At 37.7% G+C, this 15,685-nt stretch overlaps 1 protein-coding gene across 3 annotated transcripts in view; it reads right to left on the reverse strand.

Annotated features, from left to right (window-relative positions):
* cadm2a (cell adhesion molecule 2a) overlaps positions 1 to 15,685 on the reverse strand; it is a 500,950-nt gene that overhangs the window by 75,621 nt on the left and 409,644 nt on the right. For all 3 annotated transcript variants that reach the window (XM_082157511.1, XM_082157509.1, XM_082157510.1), the window contains one exon: positions 10,005 to 10,154. In XM_082157511.1, the coding sequence (XP_082013637.1) occupies positions 10,005 to 10,154 (150 nt within the window). The remainder of the gene's footprint in view (positions 1 to 10,004; positions 10,155 to 15,685) is intronic.

The raw sequence follows: 15,685 nt of genomic DNA on the forward strand, positions 1-15,685 counted from the left end.
TTAAAAAATCTAACTAATCCCAAACTTTTGAATGGTAGTATATACACTTCAAATGTCTTTCTCTTTCAGGAAAAAATTTAATAAAAATTGGTGACTCCAGCACTACACAGATTTTTTTGTTTTGTTTCTAAAAACATGTATGACTTTCCTTTCCAGTAAAACACTAAATATATTGTAAAACGTTTTTTTTTTTTTTTTTTTTTTGTCAATACAATGAAAGTCCAGAGTTGTTTGGGCTTCAATATTCTTCAAAATATCTTTTGTGTTCTGCAGAAGACAGAGTTACACAGGTTTTGACCGACAAGAGGCTGAGTAAGTAATGACAGTTTTCATTTTTTGTGGAAACAGTCTCTAAGTAAAATGAACATGTTTGTTTAAGCTTATCTTATCCTGATTATTAAACGTAAATCAAAGAATTTTTTTTTATTTTAAAGTCTTTTCAAAAGACACATTCATAAAGAAAAATCAAAGCAACATTACCCTTTCAACAAACCACAAGTTGATGCTAAATGCTTGTGGCGATCATCGTGTTGTGGTTGCCATTACTCTGAACCAGCTCATCCCAGCGTGAACTCAGGGAGCCACTTTTCTTCCATCGATCTGTGTGTCTGACTGTGAAGAATAACTGCAACAAACACCTCAAACGCACCATCATGGAGAGAAGTTACTTCTTCACCAGCGTGCCAATCACATTCAACTACTGAAACAATTGGATAGGTCAGACGAGATGAGTCATCAGTGTAAAGTATGACTTCTATATACAATTGTGTTCTTTCATATTGATGAAAGACAAGGCAGGATGAGGTCCACATTTAAATGAGCTCATGGACACATTTTCGCACATGGTTAATGGGTATTCTGTGCATTATTCCTGTGTAATATGCCATAACACTTATTCTAAATGAGCTAATTTGTTGGTCTGGTGAGCACACAAATCCTGTTAAGGTGTAATTCGAGAGTGGTCAGACTGTGCAAGCTCAAAGGTGAAGAGAGCGGGAGGAATTGTGGGTATTGACGGGCTTTCAGCGAGCAGAAATATTGAGCAGCAAGAAACTGCTGGAGCCCTTGAGAGAACTATAGAGATAGCTGAACTCTCCGTGAGATGCTAAATGTCGAATTAAACAGTCAATCAATTTCAGGGTGAATAAGAGAGGGGAAAAGTGAGTGAGAGAAAGAGTAAGAATGCATCGACACAAGTCAGGCTGGAAATAAATGAGGTCTCGGCTCATAATAAACTCATATTTGTAATAAACAGATGCTGTAGAGCCATAAAATTGTCTTTTTAAATGGAGAGGGATTTGGCTGATGATGCACCATTACACACAGTGTTAATGCCCGACAAGGCCAGGAAGGGCCAGATAGATAGATGAATAGAAAGATGGCACGCTTCTTTCTCCATCACACTTTCCTGCTCCCGATCTCTTTAGGTCCCTCGCTATGGAATGAACATTGAAGAAAATTTGTAGCGAGAGAAGCTAATTTTATTCATAGGACTGAAAGATGGATAAAAGAGAATGAAAAAGAGAGGGAGAAGGAGAAAAGGAAGAGAAGTCGGGAGAAAAAGACAGACAGCCAGAGAAAAAAAGCAATAAAAGATGTATTGAGATTCAGCTGTGTATCAATGCTGCCACACACCACAGAAACAGAACAGCAACAGCCTGAAGACAATAATGCTACGCTAGTTACACTAATGCTAACAAAAAATGACATGTTTGAAGTTTTTACTGAGAGAAATTCATTGTGTAACCATACCCGTGAATAAAGCTTTACAAAAAAGACCCTCAAATATGATGATTCCTTTGAGAGGACCCCCTTCTATTTTCCATGCATAAAGTAGGCTATTTGTCATGCATTATGCTATAAATATATATTGTGATTAATCTCATGATTTCTGATCAGTTTGTATAATGTAGAATGGAATGATACTAATTTCAAATCTACCAATGATCCATCCATCCATCCATCCATCCATCCATCCATCCATCCATCCATCCATCCATCCATCTGCACGGATCAGCTCTAACACCATGACGATATGGTATTACCAAAGTGTGAGGTAAAAGGACATGAGCTGTTGAAGCTCCGCCCCCTGTGATGGGAGCAGCAGCTCATTTGCATTTAAAGGGACAGGCACAAAAACAGTGTGTTTTTGCTCACCCTCAAAAAATGAAAACTTTTAACATGCTATATAAAAATATCTGTGGGATATTTTGAGCTAAAACTTCACATACACACTCTGGGGACACCAGAGATCTATTTTACATCTTGTGAAAAGGGCATTATACCACCCCTTTAAACAGTAGTGTATTTTGTGACGAGCAGGGCGGTGGAGTGACGGCTAATGAACGACACCTGTGAATCACACCGGTCTTGATGTCCGCCGAGGGGCATCTAGTGCTGCCATCGGGCATCTAGTGCCGCCATCAGGCACTGCGAAGAAGTTCTCCCAGCTGGTGGAGGACCGGATGGCAGTGCATTCTGGGAGCCAGCAACTTTAATAATAAAATAAACATAAACAACAAAACAAGATTAAAGAGGCAGGACTGCCGCATAAACTAAAATAAAACGACAACATAAATGTCCCAGGCCTGGTCCTTTCTCGTCCTTCACTGTCATCACTACTCATTTGATCCTTCCGGAGCTCCTCTGTGGGACTAGAGGCCGGTGTGTATCACAGGTGTTGCTCATTAGCAGGGCTCTCAAGTGTCACGCATTGACAGTCACTCATTTCGGTCTTTTGTCACGCACTCCCGTCACACATTGTATTTCTCACGCGGAAAAACTATTTATAATATATTTAATATGTCGCAGCGCCCAACATTTCTCTGGCCGCGCCGCTCTCACAATCGAACCGGCAGGAATCAAGCGCGTCTCCCCTGGAGTTCTTATTCGAGCCTGCCACTTATCAGCCAATCAAAAAAAAAAGAAAGGGGCTACACAATAGCCAATCAAAAAATAGCACAATTGTATCTGGGTAAGATTTAACGCAACAACCAATGGAAAAAAAAAACATATCCTGGAATTGTTCACGTAATTCTGCCCAAAAGTTTAGTTTACCCATAGAGGAAATCACTCCGAGCATCACTTTGAGCACAGAGTAAGTCATGATCTCCTGTTTTAATGTTACTTACAACAAATTCACAACTTGTTTGACACAAATAGTGACAACTTGACTGCTGTTAGAGAATGTTTCCCAGATAATTAGCATCAGTTTTTCATGAGTGTCTGTAACTTAGCCAACAGTTTTACAGCCTGTTCACTGACAACACCTGCTCAGAACAAGTAGTCTAGGCCTAGTCATATTTTCGTTATCACACGATGACTGACATATTGTCACATTATAAAAATCTCTCACCCAAATAGGCTTAACATTTTTATTAGCACGGTAACACTTTACAGTAAGGTTCATTAGTTAACTACATTATTTAACATTAACTAATAATGAACTGCACTTATACAGCATTTGTTCATCTTTGCTAATGTTAATAAAATACTTTATTAAAATCTTGTTAACATTAGTTAATGCACTGTGAACTAACATGAACAAACAATGAACAGCTTTATTTGTATTAACTAACATTAACAAAGATTAACAAAAACAGTAATAAATGTATTGCTCATTGTAAGTTCATGTTAGTTAATACATTAACTAATGTTTAATAAAGGAACCTTATTGTAAAGTGTTACCATTAGCACTAAATAAATTAAAGTGCATTGCATAGTCTATGTTATAGGTCACTTTTAAAATCATGTCTTTTATAATTATATCCTGGCCATGGATGCATTAATCATTGCATCTGTCTTTCTCTTTCAAAGATGTCAGGTAAAAAGCAATTAAGCATCCTCTCATTCGCCCTGAGAGGAGAGTCTCCTAAAAAGGCCAGGTTAGAGGATGCTGGCCCAGAGAAGGTGGCAAAAAGGGTAGGTCCATTAAAGGAGGAGACAGAGGAAGATGTGGAAGGCAACAAGTCCAAAAAGGCAACAAACACTTTCAATAAACAACACCAGTCATAATCTCTCTCTCTCTCTCTCTCTCTCTCTCTCTCTCTCTCTCTTTCTCTCTCTCACACACACACGCGGAAATTGAATAAATACTTTGTATTTAGTATATGAGCAATTATTAATAACAACAACAAAAACACTAATACTAATATTATTAATGAAACACCCCCATTCTCGCGACCCTTACAACCCCCCCCCCCCCCCCCTCTTTGACCCCATAATTGGGGTGGGGGGATGTCACTCTTGTCTGTCTTCAAAACTTGAGAGCCCTGCATTAGCACTCGCTCCGCTCACACGGCTCTCGGCCCCACCTTGCTTGTCACATATAGCCAGACCCCAGACTAAAAACCTGGTATGAGCTCTTGGTCTAGCTAATTGTGGCAGCCAGACCTCTTTAGCTAAGCTAATAGACGGTTGGTTGAGCTGGTTAACCATGTTTCCAAATACAGCTAGGCCTGATTCACCACTTTAAGCAGGTATGTCCTGTTTTTTTGGGGTTTTTTTTTTTGCAGCAAGGCCTGCAGTTCTGCCCCAAACAACTCGTTTGGAGGTGTCTTATTTCACATTGCATCCAGTTACAAACCAAGAGCCGTGCACACACGCAAAGCAAGTAAAAAATGGAGCAGAAACACAAAGAAAGAGATGCAAGGAATAATAATGTGAACTGGCAGTGGGAGAATAATGGAGCACCTGTAGATGCCAAGAGGAATTATCCTGCTCGTTTTCTCTCTGTTCTGTCTGTTTGAGAATGTGGCAAAAATCAGCGCCGTGGGATCGAAGAAAGATGAGGAGGTCTGTATACAGCCACACTCTCTTTACTCTAGTAATTACGTCCCTTTCTCAAGGGCACCTTGTCCTCCAGCCTCACATTCGAGTCAGAGAGAGTTGTGGGACGGTGTATAACCACACATGTACAGAACAAAAGCGTAATTGAGGCACCACAGTGATTAGCCTCAATGCCATTCGTTGAGAACGCACATCTGCACCTGTGCATGGACTCTATGGGCCTTCACTGGCAGATGATAAAAAAAAAAAAATAGCAGCTGTAAATATTTCCCACAAACCCCCTTTGGCCACAAAATTTCTGAAATCTCCCTTCCTCCCTTCCCTCATTCTCACTTTCCTTGAGGCTGCAAAACTATCCAAAACCTGTAAAGAGCAGCACAATGGAGCACTTTTCCCACACATGCACTTCACACACCCATCACTGAGTGACATGAGAGAGGGACACAACTGCTGGGAGACCAACGGACAAACTTTAAAAAAGGGCTACAGGCTATATTTATTTATTTTATTATTTATATTAAGATTGTAATATTTTATTTAAAAAATCATTCATGATTCATGACTTACAAATTGCCATCATTGTAACAATTACCTATTTAAATTTAGACTTAAAAGACATCTTAAATTGTGCCTACTAAAAAGAGCTCTATGCAAATTGTTTCCTTTGTTTACACCCTTTTTATTGCTCGATATTATGTGCTTCAGTCAGGTTTTCTGAATGTGCATAGAGATATAAAGTGCTTGTTGCTAAAAAAAATGTGACAACATTTTGTATAAACACTCATGAGTAAAAAAAAAACACTCATACAACACTTAAATCACCATATTTAAACAAGCTCAAACTACTCTTTTGAGTAGAGGAACAAACTCACCCTGACACTTCAAAATCAGGATTTCCCCCTCGGCTTTCAATTAAAATGAAAAACTCCAACACAATAATAATAATAAAAGTAAAAAAATTAAAAAACGTAATCCACTTATATTTGTAAAATAGATGTTTACTTAATGCATTTATGTTGGGACTACATGAATCATTTTCTTTGGCATTAACTGAAACTGACCAAGGGACTTGCTTTGCATGAGAATGGATAGGGAGAGTAACAGTTGAAATGAAGTGTTATTTAATATGTTTTTGTTTAAGATGAGACAAGAGGGAAACTGCATGTTCATTTTTGATGTTCTGTTATGTTGAGATTTAGAAGAGTCTGTTATGTTGGCATTTTTATATTTTCCTTAAATTCTAAATTGTTTTATTTTACAGTGAACTATTACAATAGTAACATTTCTTATTTAGTTTTTATTTTAATATTTTGTATCTTTTATTTATTATTTTCATTTATTATTATTATTTTATAGGCATATTCATAAATAATCCCAATATTTTTTTCCAAATTGTGCACAGCAAACCTGATTTTTTTTTTTTTTTGTCTTTTTAATTGCAATCACAATTTTTATTCATAAAAAAATACAATTAGATTTGCCCCCAAATTGTGCAGCCATACCTCTCCGTACAAAAATGTCTTTGCATTGTCGGCTTATGAATGTATGTGATGGTCTGAACTTAAAATGTTTATCGCACGGAACATTCGTCTTGGTATGAACATGCTTTATTTTCTAGAACTAAGAATAATTTTTTTATTTTTTTTGCAAAGAAGAGCCAAATCTGAAACACAATGATCTACATGGCGTAACAGACAATTAAATTTGTGAGTACTTTGAGTGATTGATGTTTTCTGTCAGGACTGAGATCAGATAGACTGACAGCTTGCAAGGATAAACTATTCAACCAGCTCCTGGTACAAACTAGAGACATTTCCTCCTGGTTCAGCTAGATTGCAGCAAGCTCTAAATCAAATCAAAAGCCATCCCTAGCAGGCGGATTTCACAACCCCCCCCCCCCTTATCGCCTCCTCTCCTCTGCTATGGATGTGTTTCTTATTAAACTGTTTCCCAAACGTGAAACTTTTTTAGTCGTATCTGAAGCTCATAGTGTTAATAATTAAGCCCTCGCTCTGGCATGAAAAGCACATTCTCGCGATCGAGTGACTTAGTCTACACACCTTTTTTGCAGTCAACACAGCATATCTAAACAACCGTCCTCTCCAGCTCGGATAAAAACACACATGGACATCCTCGCAGGTGCCGCTCGGCCAATCACAAAGTTCCTCCCACAGAGCCTGCTTCAGGAGAAAGTAATTGTAGGAAACGCTGTGCTGGCACAGCATGAGAGCATATCTGCACAAATTAACCATAGACTGATGCAGAAAAACAAGCAGGTGTGGATGAGTGCTGGGCCAAGGTGAGGAGTTAAATTACAGTAATCATCTGTGACACAAAATATTCAAGCGTTAATAATCAGTGTGGTATTACAACAGCTAATGAAAACATATGGAAGTGCAAAAGAGACTGTCATATCATTTTCAACCGCAAGCCTGAAATCTAACTTTCCTTAAATTAAAAGGTTCATTATATGCTAAGCTCAATCAACAGCATTTGTGGCTTAATGTCAATTAACTCAGACAATTATCTAAATTAATCTAATCTAATCTAATGTGAGTTACATCATAGATTTGTCCCAAACCAGAGTACAGTATGTAATGCATTTGATGAAGAACCTATGGACTCTATGGGCCAGACGTTTGGGTCTGACCTTAAGAACAGTTATAAAGTAATATGAATACAATAAGAACAAACTATGGCCATTTTTGCATAATATGCAATATAGGAATTACATTGGTAACACATAACCAGTTCATCCACATCAGAAAACAATAAACAATAATAATTCATGTAAGTGTTTCAACAAAAAAAAAAAAATTGCTTCAAATGTCTGCTTAAAAAAACAAGAGAGGCAATAATATAATTATCTGTGGTAATCATCATTATGCCAGAGGTTTTGAAACCCCAAACCTAGAACATTCCTCTAAGAACTTGGGTATTATTAACTTGCCCCGCCCCCTGGGAAATCTCATTGGCTAAATTCATGCTTCACATTGCTGCATATTCAACACCAAATATGTTCTGATTGGCTGTGATTAGGGCTGCATGATTTGGGGAAAATTCTAAATAAATTCAGATTCAAAATGCATTAAAAAATAAATATTAAAAATGCATTATTATTACTAAACAATTTTCTTTTTAAATCTAGTCAATAAAAATATTTTTTTTACTTTACAATTAGTATTAGATTAGATTAGAATACTATAAATTAAATTACAATATTAATACTTATAATACATATAAAAGAACACAGTGCCGTGCTTCACTTTGCTTCAATTTCCACTTTCATTGTGGATGTACAAACTACTTGTCGGTGGCAACTTCCGAATACTTCAAACTGTAATCAGAGTGTGTTTCACAATAGAAAAGACATCCAGTTTTGGAACGACATGGGGCCGATTAAATGATGACAGAATTTTCATCTTCTTAATGTAAAATTGTTCAAGACATCAACTAACAAGCCACAATTCTTTCTAAATTGGGGAGAAAATTCTAAATCACTCAGTGGGATTTCATGTTTCTGTCTGCTCTATATAGAGATGGAAGTCAGCTGCCTCTGAACACAAAGTCACCACCTGAACGCATAAATCAGACATTCAAAGCTAATTGTTATTCTACTTCCATGTATTCTCTGATCACGCCATACACGTCAGAGTCTGTGTGGGCCAGGAAACACTAAGCTATCTTTGACACATGGATCTTTTATAAATCAAAGGACATTTATTATCTCCATACAAACAACCTGGGGAATTCTCAGATATGGAGCGCCACAATATCATTATAAAATCCAATCCGCCGGGTGTATCGAATACGTCCCATGATTACTTCCACACGAAAAGCTCTGCTGACATAATGAATGGGGCATTTGCCGAGCCTGTGATAACGCTCCTGCTCTGTATTGATCTGATCTGGGAACAGTAGATATCTTTAACGTTGCAGTGGAGAGTCCCTTAAATGGCTCACCTCCCATACCTCATTTATCAAATGTAATCTGTTAGTATTCCACAACATTAATCAAGCTGCTGTCCCACTTTCCCATGTATGTGCGTTCATGTGCTCTCATGACTGTATGTGTGGGTGTCTGGGAGATTGTCTAGTTGTTGATTTTGCGTCTGCTCTTGATTAAGGGTGTTTACAGGTAAAAGTGTGTCTTATAAAGCTTTGCTGGGCCTAATATTGATTCTCTACAGGGATTTATAGCCAAGCAATCATACAAAAGGTGAACACATAGCCATTTTACAACAACCAGCCCGGTGTGGAAGAAAATCCAGATGATGTATCCACCCTTTAACTCAGACAATGAGATACAGTTGTAAATCTTTGTACATACAAATGGGATTCTGAAGCTTTCTTTCAAGACCGCCTACATAGCCAGCCACCTTCAAAGACAACACCCTAACTGTCATGGAACTTTATAAGTGACCGATCAGGAACACTCTAGATCGGTCCAGCTTACAAATAGAGATTTGGGACTCAATTCAAAGCTGATTTCAAGAAGCGAGAGAGTACTTTAATAAGCTTTGTTGCAATCTTGGTTTTACTTATTATTGTTACTGAACTTACTGTACGTATTTACCATGTTGTATTTAAGTTTTCACTGAGCTTGTCCGCCATATTGGATTACATTTTTTTCCCTCAGTTCTTCCGCCTTCTTGGAGTTAGCTTTTCACTAAAATTGTCTGACGTCTTGAAGTTATTCATTTATTTTTTCATTTATTTTTTTACTGAGCTTATCCATCATGCTGGATTTATGTTTTCACTGAGCTTGCTCGCCATTTTGGGCTTATTTTTTTCCCTCAGTTCATCAGCCATCTTGGAGTTAGCTTTTCTCTGAACTTGTCCGCCATCTTGGATTTAATAGACTTAAAATAGTTAGGCCGAAACAAGGTATCTTACGACTTAGTATATAATTTTAAGGCATCATAGGGGGATTCCTGATATAAAGGCGGTTTCAAAAGGAAGTTAAGAGCACACTTTGTGCACCTATGGTGCCTTAAAATGCTTAAAACAGAGCTGACTAGGTTTTGAAACAGAATTCACACAGTTTATACAAGATTTTAGCAATCTCTCATCACAATCTTAGCAGTAGTAAAAGAGCGCAATCCCTTAAAGTTCCTCCATTAAAAATCTCATTCAGTTGAGGTCCCTCGTCCACCTGATAACACCCAAGACAAAGATACGAATCCCTGTGAGTTTAGTGGCAATCACTCACTCACCTTTCTTGTCCCCAAAGAAGAGTGTCTGTTGTGCAGGGTTTGACCACTGGAGGGAGGTGTTGTCATTGTGTTCCACACGGCAGGTCAAGTTGGCTATCCCTCCTTCTGTCACAGTCATGTTCTGGACGAGAGGGAACTGGCCTTGGGCTCCTGGAAGAGAAAGATGAAACTAGGTGAGAGACAGTTACAACCACAGCAACATATGGAGCATTCAAACTTTAGCAGAAGCACTCAACATGAAGCTATGAATAGAAAGAATAAAGAAGAAAAAGCCAAAACACGCAAAACGCAGCGCTTGGGAAGAGAAAACAGCTCTTTTCACAGAAGTTCTTGTAATATTAATGCCACATAAAAAACTACCAAGCTAAAAACTACCTACTTTACTGACGGTTAAAAATAAAGAATGGCGGAAAAATACAATCCAGTCAGTCAAAGTGACAGATAATGATTATTTGCAACTCCTGGCTAAGATGTGTTTTTCTGAAGCCCAGATCATGTGGTTTGGTTTGTGGAAGAGCTGCTCCAGAAAGAAAGAGTGGAAGGTAGCTATTTACATCTAAACACTGGTGAAAAGTACAGAAGGCGATGAAAGTTACGTGCATCATTCAACACTAATTTAACATAATCTGAACCAGACGATGAGAGCAAGCAACTGCTAAACTCTTGCCTTCAGAAACACAAGATCCGTGAAGGAACATTTAGGTCTATTTTTAAAGGCGATAAGATGACAATAAGCAACTTTTGTGATAGGAATTCTTTCTGGAGGTGTTATAGGAAATGAGGACTCTTCAGAAATGAGAATACATTTTTGTTTCAGACAGCAAAGTCGGCACCATGATGTTAAGGTGTTGTGGAAGCCCAATGTTTTGTAAAAGCCTCCTTAATAAATCCATTTCTTATATACATTATTTTTTTTTTTCATAAACAATAGACTGAAGGCACACATTTTCACAGGCAAAATTCTGCCATTTCACTAAGAATACTATTTTTGTTTTTTTGTTCTCTTGATATTTCGCAACGGGGTTCAATTTGGTCACACTGATTCCATTTGTTGACCAAGCTGCTTGGTTTGAAAGTAACTTCTGTGTGAGCTGTGCTTGAAACATCAATACACCACTGACAACAGAAATTGGACCTTTTTTTCCCCTGCAATATTTCACCAAAATGTGAACTAAGAATGTCACTTGAAGAAGTGTAACCTAAATACCTAAAGACAACAGATAAGAGTCACTCGTGAGCCCTTGCTCACTACGATCTGAGCAGAAGACTGAATAAAGGTTTAGCTCAGTGAGAAATAATTCACAAACTGACATCCATCACGGCACCCCAGGGTTAGACAGGTAATAACAGATCACCTTGTGCAGGGAGGGGACTCATAGGGGAGCTAATGAAAAACTGTACACACACACACATATATAGACAACCCTGGAGAGGACATGATAGATGAATAATCTGTATTTATTTAAAGTGAAGAAGTGATGACTCACAGACCAGAGGTCAACATCTCCAGCACCAGACAACAAGACTTCAGGAGAGATGAAAAATGTTAGAATGTGATGTAATAGGTAAAGGAGAAGGACGATGGCAGGATGGAAGAGAAATGCATGTCCTAACCAGTCAAGTTTCGAGAGTGAATTCATAATTTAATTCTATCTAAAAGGGAAATGATGAAAATAGCAACAAAACACCCAGAGAAGTCATGGATTAAAATGTAATAGATGTGATTTAGCGCATGATTAGGACACGGTGCAGCACAGATTGGTGGTTGATGAGAGAAATAGAGATCGACGGGTATCTAGTTCGATTCAACTCTGCAAATTTAGCATTCTTTTCTGTTCGCTGCTAATTGCAGCGTGTCACAATTAGCCTGATTTGAGGGCCTGTCCAGATATGGTATATTTTCATAAGAGAACCAGGACTACAAGAAAGAGTGAGAGACAGAGACAGAGAGAGAGATCTGCTAAGGGCCTCTCCACAGGCTTCCTGACAGAATAGCACATCGGCCAGCTGTGGTGCTTATTTCTTTTCCGTGCCTCTGGCGGTCACATTACACGCGCGCACACACACACACACACATACTGAAGAGCTGTTGATTTGGGATTTATTTAATTTCCTCGCTTGTTTTAGTGAGACAGAAACACTTGCATATTCCACAGTCATGATTATTACTATCACGCTGTAGCTTAACACTGTAATGCTGATGATGCAACTCAAAAATGATTTATTTGCATCAAACTTGAGGTTCATGTATAATAAAATGTGAAAACATGAGCTACGTTTTTTTGACAAATATTTGGCAAAATGGTTTGGCACGTTCACACAGGAGCTAAACACAGTTCAGTTGTGAATTCAGTTCTGTTTCAGTGCAAAATCTGGATTCTGTAAATGAACCGACTCCCTTGAATTCAAAAGAACTCAAATGGGATTTTGAGAGTTTAGTAAAGCAGAATCGTGATATTTGATCTAGTGGTTGACCAAAATGATATAAAACCAAATTATACTCTTATATTATATATATATTATACTCTTAAAAATAAAGGTGTCAATAAAGTATTTTTGTTTGAATGCAGAAATGCATTAGAAAAAACATTTCAGGTTCCCCCAAACAGTTCTTAAAATACAAAAATATTTCTTTGTGTGAACAATATTTTAATAATCAGAAAACACTTTTTCCATTATAAACAACCTATTGTGCATGGGAAAAGTTCAATGGATGTGAAAGGATCTACATAGAACCACCGATACCAATAACGAATCTTTATTTTTAAAGGCCAATTCACACTGCACCGACCGACACTGACCAATCACCAGATTGCATTATGTCATTTCTCAGATATTCCAGGACCCAACAAACAAGCGCTGACCAACGCCAACAGATGCAGACTAAATCTGACAAAGCGTCTGTTGCCGTCTGTCGGTGTGTTATGAATTGGCCTTAAAAGTGTGGTAAATAGCACATGCATAACAATTTAGGCAATTAAATTCATATTTATTGTAAATAGTAATAAATATATTACATATATATATAAATCTGCACTCAAGTGCTGGTGTTCTCAGCACTGTCAACATAAAAGTCCGGCCAAACAGAAAAGCTTATGCTGATATAAAAATTTTAAAAAGCCAAATATTGGCCCATATATTTCGTCCTTGGCTATGTATAACCAACCACTATTTTGAACACAATTTTGAAATCTGCCATATTTGCTTTTAAGAAAAAGAATCAGGCACTGGTATTTATTATAATAAAATGAAATATTAGGCAAAATTTTGAATGGCCGTTAGTACAAAAGAACTTTATTGGTCCAGATGGTATAGTTGCAGCATGCTAACTAGCCAAAACATGACCCCATGGTTCGTCTTGGCTCAGGGCACATATGAGACAGTAGAGTAGGTCATTTACTACCTGATTAAGGTCTCCAACAATCCACAGCATAAGAGGAGGAGGAAGAAAGAGTCAGAGAAATGGATCTGTATTACTCTAGGTAGGCAGGATACATTATTCATCTGTATTTTGCATGAAGCATGGCCTGCCAGCCCCTGTCTCTAGTTCTCTCTCTCTGCTTTCTTGATCTCTGCCATCTTCTCCTGCCTCATTTTCTCATCCCCATCCCTCATCACTCTTCTCTCTATAATCAGGAGAAAGGGTCAAGATCCATGGGAAATCAGTCATGGGAAACAGCTCCAAAACTGTAGGTGCAAATCTGGTTCTATTTTTACACATATGTGGTTGATGACAAACATTTAAGATTAATGAAACGTGTCAACTTAGGAAATCCCAAGAGGGCCCAAAACTGTGTGAATGCAAAGATGATCACTGAGGTGTCACCATTCAGGAAAAATAGTAAATAATAAATAATATATAAATAATTAATATTAATTACATAGGCCTATATATTATAGTAAATTCTAATAATAAATTGCACAGTAGTTTTAGGCCTAAGACAGGCTCTTCAAAGTCCTTCATGGACAATTCATGCTGTTTCCTTCCTACTCGCTCTACACTGAAAATATGTTAAGTTTTGGACAGGTCTACTATTAATGCAAAGAGTATTTTCGAGATGTGCTTCCAGCTATTCAGAAATGTCTCTTATTTTGCATATTTCCTGCTAAGAGCGCTTATGAATAACAAACTGCTGAGAGACACCTAAAACTACCCACAATGCCACAGTCATCAGCACTGAAGCGGAAAACATAATACTTTAAAACATACACTGGAAAAAAAGGTTTCAAAATGGAGTCAATCCACCAAAATATGCTCAGCTGAAGTTAAAAGTTCAACCCTGAGGTAACTCGCAACACAAAACTTGAAGGAAAATGAATAACGAGTAAAGACGTAAAGCATAAAATGTGCATTGCAGCATTTCAATTCATACAGGAAGTTTCTGAAAAGTGAAAAGGTTCACATTGAACAATGAGCTATTAATGAAGTTTAATTCACTAATTCACTTATTCTGAAGTAGATTTATGAAGTCGGATCATTTTAGCCTTTATTTGACCTCTAAACTTCTTTGTTAGACATTTTTTGGAACAAAAATTTAATTTAGGTCAAAGGATTAGATTTTAAATGTACTGTACAAGAATAAATGTACTTTTTAATGTACATTCCTGATCTTACTGTAAATAGTAAGCTTCACCCAATACATCACATTGCAGAAGTAAAATGGGTTACAAACAGCAATTGACGTTGACTACTTGTACCCTTTTTTTTTTTAAATGAGACAAAATCATATAATTTAATAAATTGGTCCAAGCTTCTTTACTCTGTAGGCTAAAAGGTTATCCAAAGAGGGTCGTTTTTATATCTATCTTCTTGTTCTTTTTGTTTGGTGATACTGCTATTGAGACACTTTGTGTGTGTTGCGATGATTTGATCAAAACCAGCAAGATCATATGTGCACTTAATAGAGCGAAGAGGTGAGTTCCTTCCTCTGTGGTCAGTGGCGTCTGATGGAGACGGGTCTCTCCTGGGGTCTGGTCTGTCTAATGAAAGTTGAGCTCTCTCTCTGTATTTATGTCTCCCATCTCCTCTTCTCCTCTGTTTCTCCTTCCTGTGTGTACATCCCTCCCTCTCTCTAAGCTCAACGAGCAAAATATAAAATTAGCTCCAGTCTCTCCTAAACCGTCCTCAATAACTCTCCCACTGAGAGGTAGAAAACAAAGAGAGAAAAGTCTCATGTGACGTAAAGGAACTGACAAATGAAATATTTCCAACATATTAATTGTGTGAAATCTTAAAGGAATAGTTCTAAAATGAAAACCCTGTCATTTTTTACTTACCTCTTTAAATATGTGAAAACTTTTCAAGTACAAGGTTGAAATCTATTAAAACAATAGACAACACCTCACTTCTTCTTCCACAACATAATTTAAGACACACTGACATTTAGCAGCTGTTTTTTGCTTTTTTGTTTTTCCCACCCTCACTCTGCTAATGTTTAGAGGCTCTCACAACATTTGAGATGACGCAAAACATGAATCAGTTGCATGAGTGATCTGTCTTGGCTCGAGGCCACGTATCTCTGTAACCTTTCAGCGGAGAACTGTAACAACATGACCTTTAGGAAGTTTGCTCTTGCTCGCTGAGACGCCGAGGCCAGCCTGGAGGTAGTCATGCCCTTGACCTTTAGCCCTGACCATGCTAACAGAAGACAGGCGGCCCACATTTTTCAGCACAAATCAGC

Source organism: Leuciscus leuciscus (genome assembly GCF_965113295.1).
Source record: "Leuciscus leuciscus genome assembly, chromosome: 24".
NCBI classification, from domain to species: domain Eukaryota; kingdom Metazoa; phylum Chordata; class Actinopteri; order Cypriniformes; family Leuciscidae; genus Leuciscus; species Leuciscus leuciscus.